General features: G+C 42.5%; 2 protein-coding genes across 27 annotated transcripts in view; one reads left to right on the top strand and one right to left on the bottom strand.

Moving 5' to 3' along the window:
- CHP1 (calcineurin like EF-hand protein 1) overlaps window positions 1–23,686 on the bottom strand; it is a 39,227-nt gene extending 15,541 nt beyond the window's left edge. The window contains exons 1-2 of the mRNA XM_037900464.2: window positions 23,306–23,686; window positions 13,288–13,360 (exon numbers count right to left, since the gene is read on the bottom strand). Coding sequence (XP_037756392.1) covers window positions 13,288–13,360; window positions 23,306–23,372 — 140 coding nt within the window. The 5' untranslated portion in view covers window positions 23,373–23,686. The remainder of the gene's footprint in view (window positions 1–13,287; window positions 13,361–23,305) is intronic.
- Window positions 23,640–27,930, top strand: part of EXD1 (exonuclease 3'-5' domain containing 1) — a 33,516-nt gene continuing 29,225 nt past the window's right edge. For 4 of the 26 annotated variants that reach the window (XM_037900448.2, XM_043550029.1, XM_043550024.1 and 1 more), the window contains exons 1-3: window positions 23,915–24,333; window positions 24,831–25,069; window positions 26,161–26,229. In XM_037900448.2, coding sequence (XP_037756376.1) covers window positions 24,937–25,069; window positions 26,161–26,229 — 202 coding nt within the window. In that variant the 5' untranslated portion in view covers window positions 23,915–24,333; window positions 24,831–24,936. The other 22 variants (XM_043550020.1, XM_043550030.1, XM_037900454.2 and 19 more) reach the window with 19 other exon arrangements.

Consider the following 27,930-nt stretch of genomic DNA (forward strand, 5'->3'; position numbering starts at 1 on the left):
ATAAAGACAGAATATCATAATGCCACTGTACAAATCCATGGCACACCCACACCTTGAAAACTCCATGCAGTTTTGGTCAACCCATCTCAAAAAAGAGGTCTGAACTGAAAAAAGTATAGAGAAAGGCAACAAAGGTAACTGGGGGTATGGAACAGCTTCCATATATGACAGATTAAAGAACTGGAACTGTTCATCTTAGAAAAAAAGATGACTAAGAGGGGATATGATAGAGGCCTATAAAATCATGAATGGTGTGGAGAAAGTGAATAGGAAGTGTTATTTACTCTTTACAACACAAGAACTAGGGGTCACCCAATTAAAGTAATAGGCAGCAAGTTTAAAACATAAATACTTCACACAACGCACAGTCAGCTAGAATTCATGGCCAGGGGATGTTGAAGGTCGAAAGTATAACTGGGTTAAAAAAAATTAGATAAATTCCTGCAGGATAGGTCCAATGGCTATTAGCAAAGATGGCCAGGGATGCAAGCCCATGCCCTGGGGAAGGAAGAATCACGCAGTAATTGTCCTGTTCTGTTCATTTCCTCTGAATCATCTGGCACTGGCCATTATCAAAAGACTGGATACCATTGGTCTCATCCAGTATGGCCATACTTATATTCTAGATGTGGTATTTGCATCAGAGCACAAAAAACAGTAAATTTATTTTAGATAAAACTAGAATCCCTCTTCCCCCTAGTATGTGTGAACCACGTCATGTCCACAAAGTATTCCAACCAATTTCATAGAATCATAGAAGATTAGGGTTGGAAGAGACCTCGGGAGGTCATCTGGTCCAACCCCCTGCTCAAAGCAGGGCCAGCACGAACTAAATCATCCCAGCCAAGGCTTTTATCAAGCTGGGCCTTAAAAACCTCTAAGGATGGAGGTTCCACCACTTCCCTAGGTAACCCATTCCAGTGCTTCACCACCCGTTTAGTGAAATAGTTTCTTAATATCCAACCTAGATCTTCCCCACTGCAGCTTGGCCACTGCTCCTTGTTCTGTCATTTGCCACCACTGAGAACAGCTTTGCTCCATCATCTTTGGAACCCTGTTTCAGGTAGTTGAAGGCTGCTATCAAATCCCTCCTCACTCTTCTCTTTTGCAGGCTAAATAAGCCCAGTTTTCTCAGCGTCTCCTCATAAATCATATGTCCCAGACCCCTAATCATTTTCATTGCCCTCTGCTGGACGCTCTGATTTGTCCACATCTTTTCTGTAGTGTGGGGCCCAAAACTGGATGCAGTACTTCAGATGTGTCCTCACCAGTGCTGAATAATCACTTCCCTTGATCTGCTGGCAATGCTCCTACTAATACAGCCCAATATGCAGTTAGCCTTCTTGGGAACAAGGGCACACTGCTGACTCATCCAGCTTCTCATCCACTGTAATCCCCAGGTCCTTTTCTGCAGAACTGCCATTTAGCCAGTCGGTCCCCAGCCTGTAGCAGTGCATGGGATTCTTCAGTCTTAAGTGTAGGACTCTGCACTTGTCCTTGTTGAACTTCAGATTTCTTTTGGCCCAATCTTCCAATTTGTCTAGGTCACTCGGGACCCTAACCCTACCCTCCAGCATATCTACCACTCTCCCCAGCTTAGTGTCATCCGTAGACTTGTGAGGGTGCAATCCATCCCATCATCCAGATCATTAATGAAGATGTTGAACAGAAACAGCCCCAGGGCAGACCCCTGGGGGTACTCTGCTTGATACTGGCTGCCAAATAGACATTGGTCACTACCAGTTGAGCCTGACGACCTAGCCAAATTTCAGTCCACCTTTAGTCCATTCATCCAATCCATACTTTAACTTGCTGGCACGAATACTGTGGGAGACCATGTCAAAAGCTTTGACAAAGTCAAGATAATCACGTCCACCGCTTTCCCCATATCCACAGAGCCAGTCATCTCATCATAGACGGCAATCAGGTTGGTCAGGCATGACTTGCCCTTGGTGAATCCACGTTGACTGTTCCTGATCACCTTCCTCTCCTCCAAGTGCTTCAAAATGGATACCTTGAGGACCTGCTCCATGATTTTTCTAGGGACTCAGGTGAGGCTGACTGGTCTGTAGTTCCCTAGGTTCTCTTTCTTCCCTTTTTTAAAGATGGGCACTATATTTGCCTTTTTCCAGTTGTCCGGGACCTTTCCTGATCGCCATGGGTTTTCAAAGATAATTGCCAAAGGCTCTGCAATCACATCAGCCAACTCCCTCAGCACCCTTGGATGCATTAGATCTGGCCCCATGAACTTGTGCATGTCCAGCTTTTCTAAATAGTCCTTAACCTATTCTTTCACCACTGAGGGCCGCTCACCTCCTCCCCAGACTGTGCTGCCCAGTGCAGCAGTCTGGGAGCTGACCTTGCTTGTGAAGACCGAGGGGGAAAAAAAACCCCACACAAAAACAAAAAACCATTGAGTACTCCAGTTTTTTCCACTGTTACTGAATGGAGGGGGTAACCTAGTAAGGGCCCCACACTTTCCCTGACCACCTCCTTGTTGCTAACATACCTGTAGAAACCCTTCTTGTTACCCTTCATATCCCTTGGTAGCTGCAACTCCAGTTGTGCTTTGGCCTTCCTGATTACACCCCTGCATGCTCAAGCAATATTTTTTATACTCTTCCCTAGTCATCTGTTCAAGTTTCCACTTCTTGGAAGTTTCCTTTTTGTGTTTAAGCTCACTGAAGATTTCTGTTAAGCCCAGCTGGTCGCCTGCCATATTTGGTATTCTTTCTGCACATCGGTATGGTTTGTTCCTGCACTCTCAATAAGGCTTCTTTAAAATACAGCCAGCTTTCCTGGACTCCTTTCCCCTCCTCATATTAGCCTCTCGGGGGATCCTGCCCATCAGTTCCGAGGGAGTCAAAGTCTGCTTTTCTGAAGTCCAGGATCTGTATTCTGCTGCTCTTTCTTCCTTTTGTCAGGATCCTGAACTCTACCATCTCATGGTCACTGCTACCCAAGTTGCCACCCACTTCTACTTCACCTACCAATTCTTCCCTGTTTGAGAGCAGCAGGTCAAGAGGAGCATGGCTCCTAGCTGGTTCCTCCAGCACTGGCACAAGGAAATTGTCCCCAACACGGTGTGTGCGCGCGCGCGCTTTGAATAGCCTGGAATAGCTTGCTCTCACCAGTTCAGAGAACTGGTAATGTTTCAACCTGGATTAGTTTGTGTGGACACAGACTTCTTGAAGTGATTCAACTTGTCCTCTCACTTTCTCACAAGGCCAGTGAAAAGTTCTCCAGAATGTACTGTTTGTGAACTGTATCAAGAACTGTACCCAGTGCTTTGCCATTTGTTTAATATGGTGATAGTGTGGAAACATAATAAGAGTGCAATTTTTTTTTTAACTGAATTAATATGACTAGTGGGCATACTGAACTCTTTGTACCTAACAGTTCAATTCTCTAATATAGAAGAAGTCACTTTGAGAGGTCACAGGAAGATCAATTTTCTATTAACTGTTGGCTCCAAGAGTGTTGGGAACCACCAACTTCAGCAGATACCTACTTGTCTAAAGCTCAAGACACCAGCAAAGTAATTCCGACATTTGACTGCACACCCAATTTAGTTACCTCCTCACTGACACTCAAGCCTACCAGGCTATTTTGGCAACACTTATAGCTTGTTACATCAATAAAGATTTAATTTGGATTCAGTAGTGGAAAAGGAGCTAAGCGGATCTTTTTTCCATGCAGCTCAATTGCACCCAGATAAGTCATTTTAATTTAAGATAGGTGGGGAAGGATGGAAGACTATCTTTCAGTTCTACTTCCCCTAAAGATTCATCCCCCTCATTTAAGAGGGCTGTCTTTCAGGAGTAGAAAATGGAATTTAGAGATTAAGGGGCATAATAGCATGCAAGAAGGGGAAAATGCTAGAACAGGGAGTGCATGAATACCAGTACCAATTATTTATGTCCCGCTCCCCACAATTTGTTTACAATGGTTTTTCAATACAGCTAGTCAGCAAGTGTTAGAATGCGAAAAGATGACTTTTAGAAGTTTATCTGTCCAGGATAAAGGTTTCATTGTTTAGATTTTATCCTATGACTATTTCTCATTGCTCATAAGACGACTGATGGTATTTCTTTCATCTTTTGTCTTTCTCCAGAACAGGGGTTCAGATTATCTCAGGAGGGGCTACATCTTAGACACAGCATCATGAACACTTCCCCTTTTGATCATGGTCACATGGACCACCTCCTCTACCAATTACAATCACGTAACATCCATGTGACAATAGCCATCACTTACAAAAAGTAAATAGAAAGCTAATGCACTTTTTGCAGATTGAGAATAGAGAGATGGTAACTGAGAACCACCGGACCAGCCAGTTTTCTAGAGTAAGCATGGAAAGCTGGTGAACCGACTGGTCAAATCATGTCTGTTGACCACTGTCAAATATCGACAGATATCCAAGAAACAATGTCCTGATGTAAGCAGCAGCTACTTTTATTGATTGCATCATGGTGCCACTCATTTTTTAGGCCTTCATTGTGTTTTTTAGGTTTCTAAGTTAAAATAACTTGCTGACTAACTCATTTTCTGTAATAAGGCATAATTATTTAAGACCGAGCCTACGAGAGACCCTAAAGTCATTTGTTATTGTTACTGTTCTAATAGTGCTTTAAAATATTTGACAGGTGAACTGACCAACTCTGTTCTGTACCATGAGCAAGTGTGCTGCACATCAGTGCTAATTTTCAGAATAGTAATTTATTCAAAGATTCAGTTTGATCTGAATCAATTTCTCTCCAAATTTTTCAAAACAGCCACTTAACCAAAAAACCCAAAACCAATTGTTTGCCCAGATGTATTCCAGAGCTTGTGAATCTGACCTGGAATTGTATAATTTTTCCCTTATTGGTTTAGTGGGAACTCATCTTTCTTATAAATTGAGTGTTGCAGAACCTCACATTTTGAGCACTGGAATAGAAAGGGAGTGCAATTCCATTATCCATAAAGTCACTCCTCTCTGGGACTAAATGTATTTAGAATCTCCCACTTTCTACCTTTGTCATAGTTTGTTCTAGATGATTTTTCGGAGCACAGAGCTTCCTACTTCAGACTCCAAGACCTTATCAGCACTGGAAGTTAAACTGTTTTCTACAGTCATGTACATACCCTTTGAAACCAATGGTTAGGCCACAGACATGTGACAGGGAGTTTGACACTGCAGGAGTAGTTTAGTAATTATTCACCCTAGTAAAGACAAATGAACTCCCCTTTCCACAAAAACTTATACTCTTAAACTACACTATTACAGACTGAGCTACAACTGGTAGTAATATATTTGTATAGACTCAATAGATTAATTTTAAGCTTCAACAGAGGAAATAGGTGCGAATTGGATCCAAGAAAGTCTATTCTAGCAGCCACCACCTTCATATGCTAACTTTGATGTTTAAACTGTTGGGTAGAGTAAAAAAGGTTTATGTACATCTGTGCAGGTATTTGAGATTAACATGAAAATAACTGGGGTTAGAAATGGTTTCCCAACACAGTACACTTTCCTGTTTACCTTGAAGTAGAACTGGCAAACTTATGGACAAATGGCATTTCAACTTGTATGAAAATGTTCCTGAAAAATTCTCATTCTGGTAGAAACTAATTTTTTCTAACAAAAAATGACTAAAAGCGTTTGGTTCCGTTTGTGTCCAATGCAACACTAAAATTTGCATCAAAAAGTTAACGCATTTTCAAAGTTTGCCTGTGAAACATTGCTAATTTTAGATGAGTCTAGCTTCAATCGTATGTCCACTCCTTGGAAAGTAGCAGCTTCAACAACCTTCCCATTACAACAGTATTTTGTCTCAGTCAATTGCTAACATGTCTTTGCCAACAAAAAAAATAAGACTAACAATGCATTCTACCTTCTTATTCTAATAAGGATCACATCATTTTGCTCGGAGCTGAAGTCATTCAAAACAGATTTAGCACTTATCTTTTCAGGATGCAAATCCCCAAAAGCAACAGTTTACAGTAAACCATATCTCTAAAGTTTAAGAATAAGGCTGAACTGGAGCTATTTGCAAGGACTAAAGTTGACTAGATTCAACTGGGATCAAGGAGTCAATGATCTAGGTTATTCATTCTCAGACAGTGGTCCACTGAATGCAATCTATGGAGCACTTCCTGGAGGTCTGCAAATTGGTTTGTCAAAATTTTCACACCCTGAGAGATGTCTTACAGTGAAAAACGCTGTGCACAGACTAGTGTACCTGAGCTAGCTTAAAGCCAACAATAGCAGCAAAGACAGTATAGCACTAACTTCAGTTTGGTTAGTACAGGCCTAGCACAGACTCTGGATAAGTATAGAGTGGGCTAGCAAACATTGAAGCCCATGCTGTGCTATCTTCACTGCACCTAGAAAAGGAGGACTTGTGGCACCTTACAGGCTAAGGAATTTATTTGAGCATAAGCTTTCATGAGCTACAGCTCACTTCATTGGATGCATTCAGTGGAAAATACAGTGGGGAGATTTATATACACAGAGAACATGAAACAATGGGTGTTACCATACACACCGTAATGAGAGTGATCAGGTCAGGTGAGCTATTACCAGTGGGGGGAGGGGAGAACCCTTTTGTATTGATAATCAAGGTGGGCCATTTCCAGCAGTTGACAAGAACATCTGAGGAACGGGGGGGTGGTGGTGGTGGGGAAATACTTTCTATTAGTTCACGAATAGAATACCAATTGAATTTTATTAAATATTTGAGTGTTTCTACATTTTCAAATATATTGATTTCAATTACAAAAGAATATAAAGTATACACTGTTCACTTTATATTATTTTTATTACAAAATATTTGCATTGTAAAAACAGTATTTTTAAATTCACCTCATACGAGTACTATATTCAAGCCTAAGTTAATTGTATCCAGTTTGCAAATTAATTCCAATTCAGCAGTCTCTCACTGGAGTCTGTTTTTGAAGTTTTTTTTCCTTGAAGAATTGCCACTTTTAGGTCTGTAATTGAGTGACCAAAGAGACTGAAGTGTTCTCCAACTGGTTTATGAATGTTATAATTCTTGACATCTGATTTGTGTCCATTTATTCTTTTATGTAGAGACTGTCCAGTTTGACCAATGTACATGGCAGAGGGGCATTGCTGGCACATGATGGCATATATCACATTGGTAGATATGCAGGTGAACGAGCCTCTGATAGTGTAGCTGATGTGATTAGGCCCTATGATGGTGTCCTCTGAATAGATATGTGGACAGAATTGGCAACAGGCTTTGTTGCAAGGATAGGTTCCTGGGTTAGTGGTTCTGTTGTGTGGTTCCGTTGTGTGGTTCCCTGGTGAGCATTTGCTTCAGGTTGGGGGGCTGTCTGTAAGCAAGGACTGGCCTGTCTCCCAAGATCTGTGAGAGTGATGGGTTGTTCTTCAGGATAGGTTGTAGATTCTTGATGATGCGTTGGAGAGGTTTTAGTTGGGAGCTGAAGGTGATGGCTAGTGGCGTTCTGTTATTTTCTTTGTTGGGCCTGTCCTGTAGTAGGTGACTTCTGGGTACTCTTCTGGCTCTGTCAATCTGTTTCTTCACTTCAGTAGGTGGGTACTGTAAGAATGCTTGATAGAGATCTTGTAGGTGTTTGTCTCTGTCTGAGGGGTTGGAGCAAATGCGGTTGTATCGTAGAGCTTGGCTGTAGACAATGGATCGTGTGGTGTGTCCTGGATGAAAGCTGGAGGCACGTAGGTAAGTATAGCGGTCAGTAGGTTTCTGGTATAGGGTGGTGTTTGTGACCATCGTAGTGTCCAGGAAGTGGATCTCTTGTGGGGACTGGTCCAAGCTGAGGTTGATGGTGGGATGGAAATTGTTGAAATCATGGTCAAATTCCTCAAGGGCTTCTTTTCCATGGGTCCAGATGATGAAGATGTCATCAATGTAGTGCAAGTAGAGTAGGGGCATTAGGGGACGAGAGCTGAGGAAGCGTTGTTCTAAGTCAGCCATAAAAATGTTGGCATACTGTGGGGCCATGCGGGTACCCATAGCAGTGCCGCTGATCTGAAGGTATACATTGTCCCCAAATGTGCAATAGTTATGGGTGAGGACAAAGTCACAAAGTTCAGCCACCAGGTTTGCCGTGACATTATCGGGGATACTGTTCCTGACGGCTTGTAATCCATCTTTGTGTGGAATGTTGGTGTAGAGGGCTTCTAGATCCGTAGTAGCTAGGATGGTGTTTTCAGGCAGATCACCGATGGATTAGTTTCCTCAGGAAGTCAGTGGTGTCTTGAAAACAGCTGGGAGTACTGGTAGTGTAGGGCCTGAGGAGGGAGTCTACAAAGCCAGACAATCCTGCTGTCAGGGTGCCAATGGACCTATTACCTGTGCTAGCTGCATTCAAGTTAGTGTGAATAGGCTAGCTTTTGCTGTGTAGATGTACCCACAGATTTCAAGGAGTGATGCTTGCTATTGTAGCCCATTCCAAGGCTGAGTTTCCTGAGATTTATTTGGCTAAACAAACCCTAATCAACTCTTCACACTTTGCATGGCTGACTCCTCTGTTACATGTTTCCTCATTGTGAATTCAGTAGATCAGATTTGCAAGAGACATCAAAATGCAAGGGTAGCAAATGTGAACAGAACTAAAATCCCAAATTACTTCAGTAGATGGACAATTGAGTATTAATATAACAGTTCAACAACCCCCAAAGAAGTTAACAGTAAAGACCAAGACACTGCATTTATGTAATTAGAACAAAGTTTAAATTTCTGTTTGTGAATATATATTTAGAAAACCAGGAAGTAACAAAATGTCAGAGGGGAAAGTTTTGTGAAGAATCAACTTCAAACTTTTCTGTGCCAAACTCTCCATGGCCTGGTTGATTGGAACACAGTGCTTAACTCAGTTTTCACTTTATTTTTGTAGTTCTCATTTGAAAGTTGTACACAAGACAAACTATGAAAAAAACTCACACCCTGCACCCTTTAGACATGAACAATTACTTTTAAGAACATTCACAGCCCCCCATGCCCCAGATACTTGGCTCCCACACTCCTGTTTGTTCTTTTATTGAGCAAAGTATATAAAATACATTTAAAAGGTGCAAATGAACAACAAATACTATTTTGATCTGCAAACCATTTATCAAGTTAACTAGGCGTCACCAAGACAATTAATAGCCTGTGACTCAGCAGCAATACAAACAATCCTTTTAGTCACAGAAGCAGCTGCAAAGCTGGTATCATGGAACAACTTTTGTGATAAGTATTGATAAAAGTTCGAGGTGACCTACAAAGAAAATATGGGTTTGTATTTGTGTCCTTGTAATAAGGCTTGAACATTTTTTTGTTTAAATCTTAGAAGTATCAGGAATGTTAAGGCTGGTCTTGTATTTTTCTGAGAGATTTCTTTCATGGCTCAGCCTGTATATTTGCATTGTAACCCCATGTAGCTAGAAAAGTTCTTAAGTCAGTTGCAGCTTTCTGAAATCACTTTTAAAACATCTTTAGGTTTAAAATAGGTTTCCCCAAACCTCAGGAAGAATTTTGCTTCAACACTAATATCTGCAGCATGAGGGCCACACAAAACAGCAGCTTCCATAGCTAGATCTTCCACTTACAGCTTCCTCTGAGCTTAGATGGCCCTGGGGACAAGGAATATTTAGAAGGATCTCAACTAAGTTCAGCAGATGTTAGAGCTTTAAAGCAATCTGAACAATAAAACAATTCTGTCTCAGTCAGGTTCTCACTTGCATGGTTCACCTTATGCTATACCTATCAGTTCTCCACAGAATTTCATAAAAGACAAGACCTCAATTTAATGTAAACAGGCAAAAAGAAAACCTTTTATAACATCTTTTGCACCTTCTATAAAGAAAAAGAATGGCAGCAAAGTAGGGCTGTCGATTAATTGCATTTAACTTATGCGATTAACTCAAAATTAATTGCGATTAATCTCATTTTTAAAATCACTGTAAAACAATAGAATACCAATTGAAATGTATTAAATATTTTTGAATGTTTTTCTACATTTTCAAATATATTGATTTCAATTACAAGAGAATACAAAGTATACACTGTTTACTTTATATTATTTTTTATTACAAATATTTGCATTGTAAAAACAGTATTTTTAAATTCACCTCATAAGTACTGTAGTGCATTCTCTTTATCGTGAAAGAGAAACTTACAAATATAGATATTGTTACAAAACTGCACTCAAAAACAATGCAAAACTTTAGAGCCTACAAGTCCACTCAGTCCTATTTCTTGTTCAGCCAATCCCTAAGACAAACAAGTCTGTTTACATTTACGGGAGATAATGCTGCCAACTTCTTATTTAAAAGAGAGAAAGTGAGAACAGGCGTTCGCATGGGACTTTTGTAGCCGGCATTGCAAGGTATTTACGTACCAGATATGATAAACATTCATATGCCCCTTCATGCTTCAGCCACCATTCCAGAGGATATGCTTCCATGCTGATAACGCTTGTTAAAAAATAATGTGTTAATTAAATTTGTGACTGAACTCCTTGGGGGAGAATTGTACATCTCTGGCTCTATTTTACCTGCATTCTGCCATATATTTCATGTTATAGTAGTCTCAGATGGTGACTCAGCATATGTTGTTCATTTTACAAACAAAAACTTTCATTGCAGATTTGACAAAATGCAAAGAAGGTACCAATGTGAGATTTCTAAAGATAGCTACAGCACTCAATCCAAGGTTAAGAATCTGAAGTGCCTTCCAAAATCTGAGAGGGATGAGGTGTGGAGCTTGCTTTCAGAAGTCTTCAAAGAGCAACACTCCAATGCAGAAACTACGGAACCCAGACCACCAAAAAAGAAAATCAACCTTCTGCTGGTGGCATCTGACTCAGCTGATGAAAATGAGCACGTATTGGTTCGTACTGCTTTGAATTGTTATCGAGCAGAACCAGTCATCAGCATAGACGCACGTCCTCTGGAATGGTGGCTGAAGCATGAAGGGACATAAGGCATGTAAATACTTGCAACACCGGCTACAACTGTGCTATGCGAACACCAGGTCTCGCTTTTAGGTGACACTGAACAAGAAATAGGACTGAGTGGACTTGTAGGCTTTAAAGTTTCACATTGTTTTATTTCTGAATGCAGGGTGGGTTTTGTTTTTTTTAAACAATTCTACATTTGTAAGTTCCTTTCATGATAAAGAGATTGCACTACAGTACTTGTATTAAGTGAATTAAAAACTTATTTTTACAGTGCAAATATTTGTAATCAAAAATATAAAGTGTGCACTGCACTATTCTGTGTTGTAATTGAAATCAATATATCTGAAAATTGAGACAACATCCAAAAATATTTAAATGGTATTCTATTGTTTAACAGTGTGATTCATTACAATTAATTTTTTTAATTGCTTGACAGCCCAATAGCAAAATATTTTAGCTAAAAGTTTAGCATTTCTTGACCCCAAATCTGTCTAAGAGCATTGAGTAAGTAAGTGGCAGAAAGTTTCAAAACTCATGATAAGTGGAAGATACAACTATGGAAGCTGCCGTTTTGTGGGTTCTTGTGCTGCAGATATTAGTGTTGAAGAAAAAAGTCTTGCTGAAGCTTTGGGGAAGCAATACTTTAAGCCTAACAATATTTTAAAAGGTGTTTAAGAAAACTGCAACTGACTTATGAACTCTTCTAGCTACACAGAGATGCAATGTGAATAATTTCTGTAGGAAAAAGAAAATCCGCACAGCATCATAGGTGTGCACAGTGTTTTACAAACATTAGAGCCTAGAGGACCTCCTCCCCCCATTTGTGTTAGGTATTTAAACAAAAACAGTCCCTGCTCCAGAGAGCTTACAATCTAAGTGGTCAAGACTCAGCTGAGCGTAGAAAACAGCTGCAGAGGGGAGGTAAGGTAGAGGGATAACAAGGGTGGCCAAATACAAGGTTGCATATATTAATTGTGATGCTTTTTTAAAAGTAAGTGAACAAGAGATATTAGTGACTCAGCAACAGGTTACTTGTCCCACTGCCATTAGGCCATTAACATGGGCAGAGGTGGGTCTTAAGTATTTGAGGGAGATCAAAGTGGTGGCTATGAAAATTGGTTTGGAGGAAGAAGCCTTTTGGTAGGGTTGGGCATTTAACTGGTCAAAAAATAATTGGTTAACTGACTGAGTCAAACATTGATCAAATATCATCAGTAATGTCAAACGTGGTCAAATATTTTAAATTACTAGTTTATTAGAAAAGTAACAAAAAAGTAAGGCTTTATGGTCTCTAATGTGCATAGCCATGGATAGACATTTATGCCTAATTACAAAGTTACTTAACTAGGTTATTTAACTCAGAAAAATTGACTCAAGCAGCAGCAGAAGGAAAAACAGAGCAGGAAGGGAGGGATCTCTCTACTCCCCTCACTAGCACAGAGCTTTTAATATGATCAGCAAGGTCTAGCTGGGGACACAGGTGGAACATGAGGATTACAAATGGCATATTTGTGGAGGGAGGGAACTGGATGTTTATTTACATAGTCATTTAATGCAGAGTTGTTTGCTTAAAGAGGGTGGAAGAGTTAATAGTTGTGATGCATTTGAGAAGGAAGAGGCTTAATGGCTGTGCAGATTTTCTTGGTTTTGGGAAAGAGGTTTAGTGACTGAACCCTTCCTCCCTCCACAGCTCCCTTCTGAGTTAATTTCTGTGCATCTAGTCAGTTTAGATCAGATTTTAAACTCAGGACCAGGGATGGTACCTTTAAACTTGTTTAATGGTGGTTTACAAAGCACATGTACACTGAAGGCTTGGTATTCAAATAAATAACATACGTTTGAGAAAATTCTAGACAACCAAGATACTCAACTTTCTATTAGTTCACCTTTTTCCCAACAGCATGTAGTAAGTAAGCGATCAAGACATTTAAGAAGGCTTCCTAACAAACAGTACCATAATGAAATCAAAAAGGTAGGCCATCACCAATATCAGGGCATTCTTCCTGGAATATCTGACATTATTTGACCAGCCAATTACCTGGCTTGTCAAGCTTACCTTTTGGTATAATTTTTTAAGAGGTCTGATTTTTGTTGACATTGATTTTATATGCATTTTAAAACATTGTCTGGTTTATTGTACTTTAATTGTAACTGTCTGTTGCTCTCCAAATACCCAACTGCTTTATAAACATTTAATATATAAATTTAAAAACTGCTTTATTTTAAGAAGTTCATTTTAGGTCAGTAGAAAGAAGACTCCTGATTTATCAGGTGGGAAGATCTGTGTTCAAAATCTTATTACATTAACCATCATAACTAACTTGGATTATCACAAGATGAGTGGTAGAAAGTACCTACCTAAGAGTCCCATTCTCTCCTTTGTCTAGGCTGGTGAACCGACTGTACAGACGAGTGATCTGACTGTGGGAAACTGGAGGGAAAAAGGAAAATTAGACAAGTCAGTTAAACAATAACCCCATCTCCAGATTGGTTCAATATACTGAACAAGTCATCTGCAAACAGACAGATGAAAACACTAAAGCACTGGCAAACTTGTCAGAAGTCTGAGCCGCACTGCCCCTTCCCACCTCCCCCAGTAGCAGGGAATAATTCTGGGGTTCTCCCATGAAATCAAAAGAGTAGAGGCCAGTGCTGTACATCTGTAAGTGGGATCAGTTAGTTTGTGGTCTTTAACAAAAATATCACTGAGAAGTTTTCAACCCTGGCAATCTGCTTAGTTTACATTTTTGAGGCTAAATATTTAATGATAGCCAAGTTCAACCCCAATGTGTCTCTCCCCACCCCTAAATTGTCAGAATCCATAATCGAAAGCCTTTCATGCCCCAAAAGTCAGTTATGTTCACTGTATCAACCCCTTCCCAAATCCCTACTCAGGTTTGAAGAGTGGAAGTTTGCATTTTTATAAAATTACATTGATACAGATTACACTTGTAATTTGCTTTCAAATTCACATTCTAAATTCATACAATGTGAATATCCTTCAATAGCATATTCTGTATTGCTAAACAAACCAAAGCTCTTATCTCTGCCATATTTCTGATGAGCAAAACATTTTAAAATCTGGCTTACAGCTAGGGTAGTTCCCTCTAGAAAGCTAGCTGGGCATGCAAGGGAAAAAGGCAGCGAAGAATACATCAAACCTACTTGCCTCCTCCTGCAAAAGTCTGCCTGAATCTGAATGCAACTAGTTTCCAGGGTTCCTTGCTGCACTTGTTTCCATCTCCACGACGCATTCAAATTAAATTAAAGACAGATCACGCAAAGGAGCTCAGTTTTGAGAGAGCAGAGCAATAAAGCTTTCATATCAGAAAGTTCAAGGGATCCCACATGCAGACAAGACAAACATTACATACCCAACAAGTCTACAATTAGTGGTAGAAATGCCAAATTCAAAACAAACTATTCAAATCAGCCCAGGTTTTGGAGGCAACAACTGATATGGTGCTGCCGAAGATATTGTCTAACATCTTACAAAGACTCTAGTGAGGGAGTTTTCTGTGGATTCTGGAGTCCTGATCCCCGAAGTCAACAGGTAGGTCTGCACTGGCAGTATGGCTCAGGCCTTGTTAGGTATTTCAGATGTGTACCAATTTAATATAAACCTAGAGCAGGGGTTTCCTAAATCCTGATGTTTAGTCTACAGCCCTCTACAAGACTTAGTTATAAAAGTGACATTAAGGGCAACTGTACACTACAAAATTAAGTGAAGCTACTTATGTTGACATACAGTCACCACAATAATTCAATTGGTTTTACACATCCATGCTACACTTCTTGTGTCGGCGGTGTGCTGTAAGGATAGTTTTGTCTTTATAGTCCCCACTTCTCTATTGTGGGAATGTATGATCTCGGTCTGGTTCTTCCATTGTTTCTGTCTGTTACATAATTAATTTTGCTAGGTGTAAATCAATTAAGGTGGTAGGGTATGATTGGTTAAAGAATTTTCACACAATAGGTTAGAATTGGTTAAAGAACCGTTAACCAATTATTTAACTAAAATATTGCTAAAGGTATAGCTAAGCAGGACTCAAGTTTCACTATATAAACTGGGGTCCAAGAAGGAGACCAGCAAAGGGAACAGAAGGAGGAGGAGGAGGAGGAAAGACCTGGAAGAAGAACTCACCTCTCAGACACAGCCTAAGATCAGAGCTGCTAAGAATCCTCTGCACGACCAATCATGACATGCAGCAACCAGAATCCAGATGAGACTGGCCTTGTGTGGCTAACAGGGAAAGTCAGGATTGGTGAGCATAGCATTGTGTGCTTAGCATGTGTATTTATCTTGGTAATTGTTAATAAATAGAGGATAAGGATATTACTGTGTAAAGCTCTTTCACTGGTAAAAGGTCCTGAAAACCTGCAAAGAGTATACCTTGAACGCTAGGAACTGGGTAAAGGTGGGTGCCCCTAGAGCAGTGGTGGGCAACCTGCACACGGCCCGTCAGGTAATCTGCTGGCAGGACACAAGACAGTTTACATTGACCATCCGCAGGCATGGCCGCCCGCAGCTCCAAGTGGCCGCGATTCACCGTTCCCAGCCAATGGGAGCTGCGGGAAGCGTCGTCCAGCACGTCCCTGCAGCCCACGCCGCTTCCCGCAGCTTCCATTGGCCAGGAATGGCCAACTGCAGCCACTGGGAGCTGCGGGCGGTTGGGCCTACAGATGGTCAGTGTAAACAAACTCTTGCAGCCCGCCAGCAGATTACCCTGACGGGCTGCAGGTTGCCCACCACTACCCTAGAGCGCACATGTAACAGAATTTTGTGCAGTTAACAGTGCGTCCTCACCAAGACCACTTTTAACTGCCTGCGTGGGGCATTGTGAATCAGTGCAATGGTTTCTGATAGGCAGCAACTGTTGCTGCCAGCAATGCAGTATCTACATTGACACTGCATTGACCTAACCACATCAACTTAAGGGCTATGCCTTTTGGAGGTGGAGTTACTAAGTCAGCGTAGTGGGCGAGTTACATCGGTGGGAGCTACATTTTATTGTAGACTAGTGATCCTCAGATCTCAGTGGTTTACAGGAGCCAAATTAACAAACAACATTACCCAAGAGAGCCACAATAGCGTGAATTCATTTTTTCATTTACTATTGTTTTTATATACATCTTATTCCCACAGCAAAATGACTTACAATGTTGACCAATTGTAGAATACTTGGTCAAAGCATCCTGATTAGTTAACTGTTTTATCATCATGTGCTGCAAAAAGCTTCAGGAGACACATTAAAGAGATACTTACGGCTCCCAAGCCTCAGTCTGAGTATCACTGGTTTAGATGCTTATGTCAACCTGACTCTATAGTGTAGACAAGGCTTTAGTGCACTAATTTGGTACCATGCCAACTCAGTTGTTTCAAGAGCTGATAAATAGGATTAATTGCAAAGGTTTATTCTTACCTGAATAGGTTGCACAGCAGGTATCAAGTCTGTATGATTGGGACACAATAACTGAATTCTTTTATCAGGCTTGTTCTTTCACTAAGTTATTTGTTTAAACTCTGCTGTTCCCTTCTCTAGGATGGGCTGCCAACAGTACTTTGCTCAATGCTTCCTTGACAACCTTGTGTCTTAGCATGGGCTGGGCAATATGACAATTCCAAATAATGCAAGCACATAGCAAACTGGCTCTGGTCTTTCAAAGATTGAAGTTCATTGTATTATAGACGCAGCCGATAGGTCCCAGAGCTTCAAATATTTACCAGATGCATACTTTTGAGTAGAGTTAAGTGATAGGGAAAGAGGGATGCACTACCATCTAAGTCTAGGCCAGTGTCCAGAATTGGAAGCCACTGGAAAGGAGGAAGGTGCCAGGATTTCTACTCAAGTATCATCTCTGAACAATGATCAGGTATTCCATCTTTTGGATCACCTCCCAACTAGTAGAAGCTTGATGAATTTGAAAACTGTGTCCTTGCTACTAGAGAGGGCATTGTCTTCTCCCCATTGAGAATCTCATGACTGCTGCAATGGGGAAGCAATTCAGGGCTCTAATATGTTCCTCTCTCAACTTCTTTTTGGCCCTACCCACAGAGGCACCGACTTTCTGAGTTCCTGAAGGGGGCTCGACCCCTGCTCCACCCTAGGCCCCACCCCTTCATAAGCTCCCACCCCCCAGTCTGCCCCCACCCAGCCTCTTTCCATCCCTGTTCCTCCTCTCCCCCACCAGCACCTCCTGAATGCCACTAAACAGCGGATCACCAGTGGGTGGGAGGCGCTGCGGGGAGAAGGTGAGTAGCTGATAAGCAGGTGGGTGCTGAGCACCCACTATTTTTTTTTCCCTGGGTGCTCCAGCTGTTGAGCACCCACAGAGTCAGTGCTGATGCTTAAGGCTGTGAGTTTGTCATGGAGGTCACTGATTCCGTGACTTTCCTTGACTTCTGCAGTGGCCAGTGCGACTGGCCCAGGGGCTGCCTAGGCTGCTCAGGCAGCCCCTGGGCCAGCCGCACCAGCCGCTGCTGGGGCAGTTTTCAGCCACTGTGTCCCCCTGTGCCCCAGCAGCAGCAGGAGTTTGGGTGTGAGGGGGAGCTCAGGGCTCAAGTACAGTAGGGGGTAAGGGCTCTAGGCAGCGCTTACCTTGGGGGTCTCCTGGAAAGCGGTGACATGTCCCTTTCCTCAGCTCCTAGCTCCGTCTGCTGCCTCCACCCACAGACACTGCCCCTGTGGCTCCCATTGGCCACGGAGCCATCTGGCAGAGCCAGCGCTTGGGATGGAGGCAGCGCATGGAGCCACCTGGCCACGCCTCCACCTAGGGGGGAAGCTGTGAGGAGGCAAGTAGGGAGCCTCTTCCCCCCCCCCCCCCCCGGTACTAGGAGGGGTCCTGCCCCCCCCACCTCCCCCCGTCCCAAGTTTTAGTCAGGGGTATGTAGTACAAATTATGGACTGGTCACAGGGACATAAATTTTTGTTTACTGCCTGTGACCTGTTCACGACTTACTAAAAATACTTGTGACTAAAAGAGCCTTATCTATGCTCCCCCATAAAAATCGGCAGTGCTCAGCTCGGCTGTCCTCAGCATTCTCGAATGGCAGTGTGAGAATGACAAGATTCTTGGCATTTTCACTACTATCCACAAAATTCTGAAAGGCAACAGTGAAACTGATTCAAGTTGTGTTAATTTCACTTTGATTTTAGCTTTACCAAGCAGCAGCAGCAGCAGTCCTTGAGCAATCTGCAGCCTCAGGATGATAACATTCCCTACTTTAGTCATCCTTATTCATAAGATCACTTGTAAAATTTAAATTGTACATGCTTTGGGGTAGAAACTGTCTTGGTTTTTCCACTAAGCACTTACAGTGCCCCACTGTATGCTATCACTTGCATACGTTTACATTTGTTTCATGTTTGGAAAGTTCCTTGCAATCAAGAATCCACTTGAACTTTTCTATTAAAAATTAAAAATTTCACACACATCTACAAACTCTTGCACTCTCTTCAGGGAAATCTTCCCCCCCTTGTAGCCTGCAAACTGCTTTTAAACACCCTGATTGGGACTACTACAATAATCCTTTTGGTGCACTTACATTTAATATTTCTGAATCACATGCTCTTAAGAGCCTTATAGTACAGATGTATTGTTATCAAATAAAAGTGCATTTTGAGAACTTAGTTTTCCGTGTAACAGATATTCATCTGAAATGAGTTTCCCTGATTAGTTCTCTTTTGTGATCTTGTGCATACACACCTAACTTGGTCTGTAATTCCCTCCCACTGCACAGACACAAAGGAAGGGGACAGATCAATATTAATCTGACTAGTCATGAAACAAGATAATTATATGATCAAAAAATTCAGAGACAGGTCACAGGCAGGGCAACAGATATTCTATGATAGAGGTATACTCTAAATGTTTGCGTGCATTACTTCAGCACAAGGGGAAAAGGGTGTGACCTAATAGTTCAAGTACTGTAACATTCCTGTCTATTCAAGGACCTGTAAAAACCAAATGTCAACAAGCAACGTTTTCCAAACCTGGCATCATTCCAGACTTCTCCCCTATTTCTTACACTGCCTACTGAAATGTGCACTTCAGGGGGGTTCTTAAGATGGTCTTGAAACAAAGTTCCAAGCAAATTTCTAAGTTGATCACAGCAAACTAAGGGGGAGGAAAAGGAGGAGCAGGACTGTAAAATGCCATGTAAGATCTTAGCATGGTACTACACTACCTTGGACTAAGGAATTCAGGGAGCAAAAGTTCAGAAGTTACTGTGGTTACACAAGAATCTACTGATGATTACTTGTCAGATAGCTGGGTTTTAAGGAACATTTAACCCATTTTCCTTCTTGAAAGCCTTAACTATACAGGTATAGCAGAATTACTATTATGCACAGAATGAATCTCAGACTGTCAGCACAGAATTTAAGTATGAAACAATCTAAAACTTGAACCTAAATTTTAAATTCAATATGGGAGAAAATAAAAAGCATTCTGCCACAAAGATCTTTTCTATCCACTCCAGGTACAAAGGCTAATATGGAGTACTGTGTAGCTATTAATACTATCAGCTGTAGCTTTGCATTGCCTGTAAGGGGTCCACTTTCAGTGGTGGGAAAGACAAAGGTCACCCACAATTGAGAGAACTCCACAGGCAAGTATCCGCCAATAGACTTAATGTTTAAACCAAATGCCCTTTTCATTTACTTCCTCCGATCCAACAGAAACTGGAGAAAATACAGTTTAGTAAAATGGAGACAGACGAGTATAGAGTCCCCAGAGTAATTAACAGTGTTACCATTTCTCAAGTTGGACATTTAGTCACAACATGATGTTCTGCTTTAGCTGGTTTCAGAGTAGCAGCCGTGTTAGTCTGTATCCGCAAAAGGAAAAGGAGTACTCGTGGCACCTTAGAGACTAACAAATTTATTAATTTGTTAGTCTCTAAGGTGCCACGAGTACTCCTTTTCTTTTTGCTTTAGCTGGGTTCACTTTAAGAACTATTTAGCAGAGGAAGTATCAGGAGCACCAAGCTTCTAAGAATAGGTGGATGTTACAGAACCTTCAGAATGACCCACAGTCACAGCAATACTAACTGTTTTTCCACCAAACTTTGTTCCAGGTACTTTATGATCTGCTTTTTAACTACCTTTTACTTGTGTAGACATTTACACCAGTGGAAAGGGAGAGTAAGGTGCTAACCTAATGGTGGAATTTTCCATCCACTGTGCAGACTACACAAGGTAGAGCAGAACAAGCTTCTAGTCTAAAATTAAAGACTAGAAAAGTTAAAGATTACTGAAGTGAGAAAAAACGTAATGCCTTTGAAAGTCCATACAGACATGAATCATTGTAAATTAATCTCACTGACAGCAGAGTTTTGTTTTATAAATCCTTAAACAAAAATTAAATCCTAAAAATAGACATTAACATTTTAACTCAGACCTCAAAAACAAGAATCTGAAATTTAAGTTGCAAACGACAAATATAAGTCTCACACTAAAAAAAGTTAAGTGAAGCATTCAAGGGTAATCAGGGCAGGAACTCTCCTAGTACCAATGCTGTCACTTAAATACTCAGTCTCTACACATACTCTAAATCGGGGTAGCCAACCTGAGCCTGAGAAGGAGCCAGAATTTACCAAAATGTACATTGCCAAAGAGCCACAATAATACGGCAGTAGCCCCTCCCCCCGAACACCTCCCACCCACCAGCAGCCCTGCCAAACAGCATCTCCCAGTTCGCGGCATGCAGGAGGTTCTGGGGAGGGGCAGGAGAAGGAGCAAGGGCATGGCAGGCTCAGGAAAGGGTGGAGTGGGGGCAGGGCTTGTGGTAGAGCCAGGAGTTGAGCAGTGAGCACCCCCTGGCACACTGAAAGTTGGCACCTGTAGCTCCAGCCCCAGAGTCTGTGCCTATACAAGGAGCCACGTGTTGACCACTCCTGTTCTAAATGTTCATAAACCAGGCCCATTGCTCAGTAATGATTCTCCAATATTAGCTGAAATATTAACAGCAGCATAATGCACCAAGTATCAGGGACCTGTTGGAAAATCATTCCCAAATATTTGCTAGTGGTACCGGGACGAGCTAACATTCGGACTATCTAGAGGCCAACAGTTTAAGTTAAACCTTTGCTTGTTTTTAAGTTTCCTCTTTTTAGTAAGAGATGTCTGAATACACATGCAATGATCAGCTGGGCAGAGCAAATTCCAGCTGACATTGTGCAGGGGGCTACAGGTAATAAAGATCCATGGCTGTTGATGAATCCAACGAGCACAGAAATAGTCTACATGCTCAATCTACTTGTGTCAGGAATATGTACGTGGTGGAAATGCATCTTTCTGGAAGAGATACAATATCCTCATAAAGGCAAAAAACAAGAGGTAGGGAAACATTTAATTTGGAAAGATCTTAATTCTTTGCAGGGGCTGAAGCAGCAAGACGATACAAAAGACAAATGAAATCCTGGAAGTAAAAAAAAGTGATTTCCTAATTCTAGGGAAAGTGAACGATTGTGGTTCTCAGAGCTGCAACAATCATGTCTAGTCCACAACACACGCGATTTTACCAAGACAGTTTCATTTACTAATACATGGACGATTAGTGACACCACTCATATTTTGCCCAGATTCTGTATTTATGGAAAGGCAATGTTCAACAACTAGAGGATGAGTAGGTTATACAGAGCACAGTTTTACTATAACAGTTCTTAAAATGCTCCATCTGCATTCATAGTACAAGGATTTGCAAACTTTTCTGTTGTTGACCACATCCGCAAGTCTCATGGATCACCTCTCTTGCATACATGGTGCTTTCAACATCCCCTCTTACTGGCAATCATAACATCCCTAATGCAACTAAGCAATCACTTCAACGGCAAAGTAATACTAGGAAGGCATTTACTGTATTTTTAGCCTTTTTTAAAGCAGTTTAGTAGCTGGAAACAATGAAAACCAGAAACATGCAATAAGCCAGCTCTCCAATGACTACCAGAAAGTACCCCATCAATTTATATTTTGGTAAATACAAAAGTAGATTGACGGTTGTCTTCTTCTCCCTTCGCATCTCAGGCAATGCGAATGCAAAAACTATCTGTATCTTCTAATGTCCATAGTAACAGCTCCTGTGCTTCCTACCTTCCACCCTATAGCACTGTTGCAGGGGACAGTGAGTGTTGTATTCCTGATATTCACTCAATAGCAGTCCCTATTCAGCACTTACATGTTCCCTGGGCTACAGCACAGAATCAGAGATTTGTACTCAGCTCCCTGACAGTCTCTGCTTTCTATTGTACCATGTAGATCTCCACCACAACAGAGAATCTGTCTTGCTGGTTTAGGCCTATCAGGTTAGGAACTCTGCTAGCACTAGGAGTTAAACAATGGCTAATATTAGCACAGTTTTACCTATGAGGCAGGTAGGACCTTTGCAGACAAAAAGAGGATTCTCAGCAAAGGTAACTGATTTTGACAAGAAGTGCTGCAGTGCTTCCACCCTGCGTAATGACAGGTTTCAGAGTAGCGACAGGTTTCAGAGTAGCAGCCGTGTTAGTCTGTATCCCTAAAAAGAAAAGGAGTACTTGTGACACCTTAGAGACTAACCAATTTATTAGAGCATAAGCTTTCGTGAGCTACCGATGAAGTGAGCTGTAGCTCACGAAAGCTTATGCTCTAATAAATTGCTTAGTCTCTAAGGTGCCACAAGTACTCCTTTTCTTTCCACCCTGCGTGTTCCTCCTTTACTAACACCAAATAATGGGGGCGGAGGGTGCAGGTCAGGGAGTGTAAAGGCCTCCGATCCGCTACAGCAAAACCCCATAGAGATGGTCGGCCCCTTTTGCTGGGATCGCATCCCCCCCAGTCATGAGGGGCTCACGCGGGCCGGCGAGTCACATCCCTCTTCCCTCCTGGGAGGCTCGTTCCCGGGACGGGGGGAATGACCAGGGCAGAAGAGACTTGGCCATGCGGAGAGCACCAGTGCACAGGCGAGCGAGCGGCCCCCGCCTGGCCGGAGCGGGAAGAGAGAGAGCCCCCGGCGGCCCAGCCAAGGGGAGAAGGCAAGGGGCTGGCAGCACGGCCGGAGCGGGGGACTGTGCCTGCCCCGGCACCCAGAAGCTGCTGTGCCCAGCCGGGGAGAGCCAGAGGCGGTGAGGCAATCTCCGCACTGCGGCTGGGAACAAGCCGGCAGACGGGCCGGCACGACGCTCGCGGCATGGAAGCGGCGCTCAGGCTCTCAATGACCCCGACCCCCGGGCCTGAGTTCAGGCGACCGCCAGCCCGAGTCTTCGCCGGCGCCGCAGCGCCCCCGCTGCTCCACCAGCCCCGGCTGCGGGGCAGAGACCGGCCGGCCGCCCGCCCGCTCCCGTCCCGGCTCGCCCAGCCCAAGCCCGCAAAGCCCCGGCCTGCAGCCCGCTACTCACAGCCCGTCTCCTTCTTGATCTCCTCGATCTCCTCGTCCCGCAGCAGCGAGGATGCTCGTGAGCCCATCTCCGGCCGCCGCCTCTGGCCGCAGGGGAGCGGGACAGTGACAGCCGCGGCGCCGCGCAGAGAATGGGGGGGATAAGCAATGGCGGGCTCGGCCAATCAGCGGCGGCGGCGTGCAGGCCCCGGACGCTGCGGCCAGACACCGGTGCGGCTGGACGCCAAAAAATAGGGAGAGAGAGAAACCCCTGCGCTTCCTCTTATCAACCCCGGCCGCGGGCCCGGCCCCTCCCGCACCACGCTGTAACCCCGCCCCGCAGCTCCTCGCCTCTCACAGAGGAGAGCTCATCAGCGCCTGCGCGGAGCGGCTCCTATCTTCTTTCTCGCTAACGGTCACACTTAGGGCTGTTTAACGTCATCACGAGAGGCCCTAAAAGCGCGGCCCTTGAAAACTACTATTCCCAGCATTCTGCGTTCCGCGTTGCCCTGATTACTCACCGTAAGGTGGCGCTTTGTTCTCTGGGAGTTGTAGTCCCCACCATGGCTCTGATGCCACGCTAGGAGCAGGGAGTTTGTACGTTCTGAGGTGGCCGCCGCCCTGCCCGCGCTATCTAGTAGCGAGTAGCTCCGTACGGGTCCGGAGGACTTGGTAGCGGGGAGGGAACTTGGGAGCTGCCCCTGCGGGATCCGAGCCCCCTGGTGTGATTCCGAGCCCCATGCAGTGACCTTAGTGGTGACCTATCCACAGGGCTGTCTCTGGGTTCCCCCTCCCCTGGGAAGAGCTGCCCTGGGGCCCCCAGTGCGAGCCCTTCCTGACTGCCCTGCCCCTGCGTGCGGGCTGAGGGGCTCCCCACACGCACTGTCACGCCAACTTGGTGAGCTGCGACTTGAGGTCGCTCCCAAGGGCGGCGCTGAGGTCACAAAAAGCCGCCCCAGCGTGGGACGAGTTAGTGCGCTGCACAGTAGGGAGTACTGGCTGGCAGAGAGGAGGATTTGGTCTGGCAGACCAGTAGAGACGTCCATAAAGGTTGGGAACCGCTGCCTAGCTGATAGGTGCAGAGAAACAGTTATACAGGGACCAAACAGTGCACTGACTGTATTTGCTTTTTAGTGAATGGATCTGCTTAATCTTAACTGTTAACAGGTCCCATTTAGGAGAGAAACTCCTGATCTGTTCAGCAAAATTTCTGAGATTGTTCTACTTTTCTACAGTCATCATAATTTCAATCCTGTAGTTTGCAAAGGGTCTTCAGATTTTGGCATTTATGCTCCATTTGACTGGGAAGCCTACAATGCTGGTTTTTAGAGCTAAATGTAATTTCTTCTATTACTATTGCCCCATGTATGCAGTTGGTTGGTGGAAAGAAAAAATGCAGTGCCTGTATGTTATGAATTATTACATGCTGGGGTGCTTTCCTCCTCGGTCTGTAGCTTTATTCTACTGGATGCTGAGTGTCACAGCTGGAGGGCATTAAAATGATTCTGGCTCTGTCTTTTCATTTTTCTTCTTGGATTGTCCTGCAGAGGTCCTAAGAAAAGTAAATCTTTTGACAGAGGAGTTCCCCTTTTCATTTCCTACTCTGCTTTGAGAACCAGACTATTTGGGGAGCTAGTTTGGGGATATACCAACATGGATCCGAGCAGCGATTACCAGTTCCTCAGTGAGATTCTGGGAAAAACAGTGAAAATCACCTTGAAATGTGGCATCTTCCAGGGAATATTGCAGCATGTGGATTCCAGCAGAAGTATCGTTCTGAGCAGAGGTTTAACTCTTGTTCTGTACTTGTCACCTAAATTAATGTAGTTCTTCAAATCCTGGGGGGGGGGGGGGGGGGGGAATGGGGGAATTCACGAAGGTGTATTTACATATTCTAGATTGGATACGGTAGGGGCTCATTGGCATGCTATATCATATGTTGGAAGGGTGTGTGGGTTGGAACGTCATGTCCCACATTGTAAAGAGAACATTGTTTCCCACATGAGGAAGAATAGATTCATGTGATAGATATACATTGTTTGATGTGCCAGGACTGAACAGAGTGTTTGTTCTATACCGTTCTCTGGTCTTTTCTGAGACTATTTAGACTGAGTAGATGGAGGGCATTGCTTGCCCAAATTCTGAATGTAGTGAACAAATCTGAGATTCTGTTTATTTTAAAAGATATCTGGGATTTTAAGTGAAATAGAGGCATAATCTACCTTCAGGATTTATCTTGAAGAAATTAAATCTGCATGTAGTCCTCATTTCAAGAGAGTTAGTAGGAACAGGAGTGGGTTCTGATGTACTTATGCCTTGCTCAGCAATAATTATGTGTAACTGGAATTTGTGCCACTCAAATTACTCAATGGCTGACTTTCACTGATAACTCCAGAATAATTAATCTTCAGCCGTTCAGAAACTAACTAGAACTAGACAGCTCATTCTTTCATGTGGATTGCACCTACTGCTGATTGCACCAGGCACAGACTAACCTTCCATTGATTTCAGAGGGGCATAGTTGTACTCATGCAATGAAAAACAAGCAGCAGAAGAGTGAACACTCTTACTTAATGTAACGTTACAAAGGATGTGGGCCCAGCTGTGCTCACAGCTTTGGGATTGCAAAAGAATAACTGAGCCCAGAATTTGCCCCGTTGTGTCCACCAGACATTTGCATACAACAGCCTCATTGTTTTTTGTATTAGTTTTACTCAATACAGTAATTTTAAATTGTTGATTTAGTGCTGTTGCCAATTGTCATTAGCGAAGACCGTTTTCTGGCCTTATTTGGTGTGTAATCAGTTCTTACCTTTACTTTTATTGCAGAGCTCAGTGTTTCTGTTTATTTATCTACCTGTCTCTTAATTATTTCAGTGAAGAACTTGGAAACAGGCAGAAGCATGCCAGGTGTGAAGATGTTTTTTGGTTATGAAATTGTGAATGGTGAGAACTTTCTTTGTTCTGCAAGGGTGAGGTTCATGGGTACTATCACATGTTTAGCACTTTTGTTTTTCTTTTCTAATGATGGGCCCTATTCAGGACTTCTTACTTAGATAAAAGTCCCATTTTAGTCATTGAGAGTTTTGGCTGAGTAACTCCTAAGTAAGGAGAGGAAGGATGCTCCAGTGGTAAGGGCCCTAGTCTAGGACTTGGGAGATCTGAATTCAAGTCCCTGCTGTGATGTTGGGCAAGTCATTAACCTCTCTGTGCCTCAGTTTCTCCAGCTGTAAAATGGAGATAATACTACTACTTTTCCTCACAGGGATGTTGTGAGGATAGATGCATTAAAGATTGTGATGTGCTCAGATGCTACAGTAATCAGGGAGGGCCATGTAAGTATCTTTAGGCTTTGTGTACACTAGCACTTTTGTGGGCAAAACTTTTGTAGTTGAAAAAAACAAAACTGAAAAAGATTCAGTGAGAAGTTTCTTGTTTAGATTTTCACTTTTCCCTAGAGTGTTTAAGCCAAACACAATAGAATTGTGTTAAAAATGAAACTGATTATAACAAATGAAACTGACTATAATAAAACTTTATAATCCAAGTGTTAAGTAATTAAAAACTGGAAGCATTTTAAAGGGACTCATTAAGACATAATAATTTGAAAAGCACAGAACTCTCTCTTCAATATTTCATTAAACTGTGCATTCTGTAAAACACACACAAAATAGCTGATGTTTTCCTGTCTTTCAAAGATTTAATAGTAGATGTTATAATGAGGTCTCTTATTACTATGATTTAAAGGGATACTGTCAACTTAAAAATCACTCTTCTGTCTGAAAATGTACATAAAATAATAGATAAAACCTAAGATTACTATAGCTGAGAGGTCAGGGGGAAAAATATTTCCTGTTCATCTTTCCCCACTCCCCCTCAGCTTATTTACTTTTTGCATATAACAGCACTTAGCATATCATCAATTTTGGTCTTTTCCCTATATAATGAGTCAGTTTTCCCATTCATTTGTTTTGGGTCTGTCACGTAGCAATATAGGTGAGAAGAACATTTAAAAAAGTAGGAAATTTTGATTATGCAACAATAAAATCGGCAGGGAAGTAGTATCCAAAACTGCAAAAATTATAAAATGGGGATTGTAGTACTTGATCATCAATCTCAAAGGGCGTTGTTAGGATTAGTTAATGTTTATAGAATTCTTGAACATATAAAGTGCTTTATGGGGCTGATCCAAAGCCCATTACGGTCAATGTAAAGATTGCCATTGCTTTAAACCTTGGATCAGATCCTTTAATTTAAACTATTTTAACGCTTTTTTAAAAAAATTGACAATATTTCAAGTTGATGGTCTCCTCTTAACTATTTTTATAAAGTATGCTACATTACATTGGTTAGTATACTGTGCCAAATTATACTGATTAATATGCTCTGAAATACTGAGTTCATTAAAACTAGGCAAAGTAAATGATCAAAGTACATTTTGAGATTTATTAGCCTTGTGTTTATGTCTTGTTCACTTAGTTCATTAATTCATGGAAACACCTTGTGGAAAGGCTGTGTTGGGCCTCTGCTTGTCTTCTTCCCCAGATCCAAAAAGACAAAAAGAGGAGTCAGAGCATTCTGTTCTCAGACACAGAAGAATTTTACTGATGAAACAAACTATGGAGTCAAACTGTCTAAGATAACTTT

This window comes from Chelonia mydas, chromosome 6 (assembly GCF_015237465.2).
Source record: "Chelonia mydas isolate rCheMyd1 chromosome 6, rCheMyd1.pri.v2, whole genome shotgun sequence".
In the NCBI taxonomy this organism is placed as follows: domain Eukaryota; kingdom Metazoa; phylum Chordata; order Testudines; family Cheloniidae; genus Chelonia; species Chelonia mydas.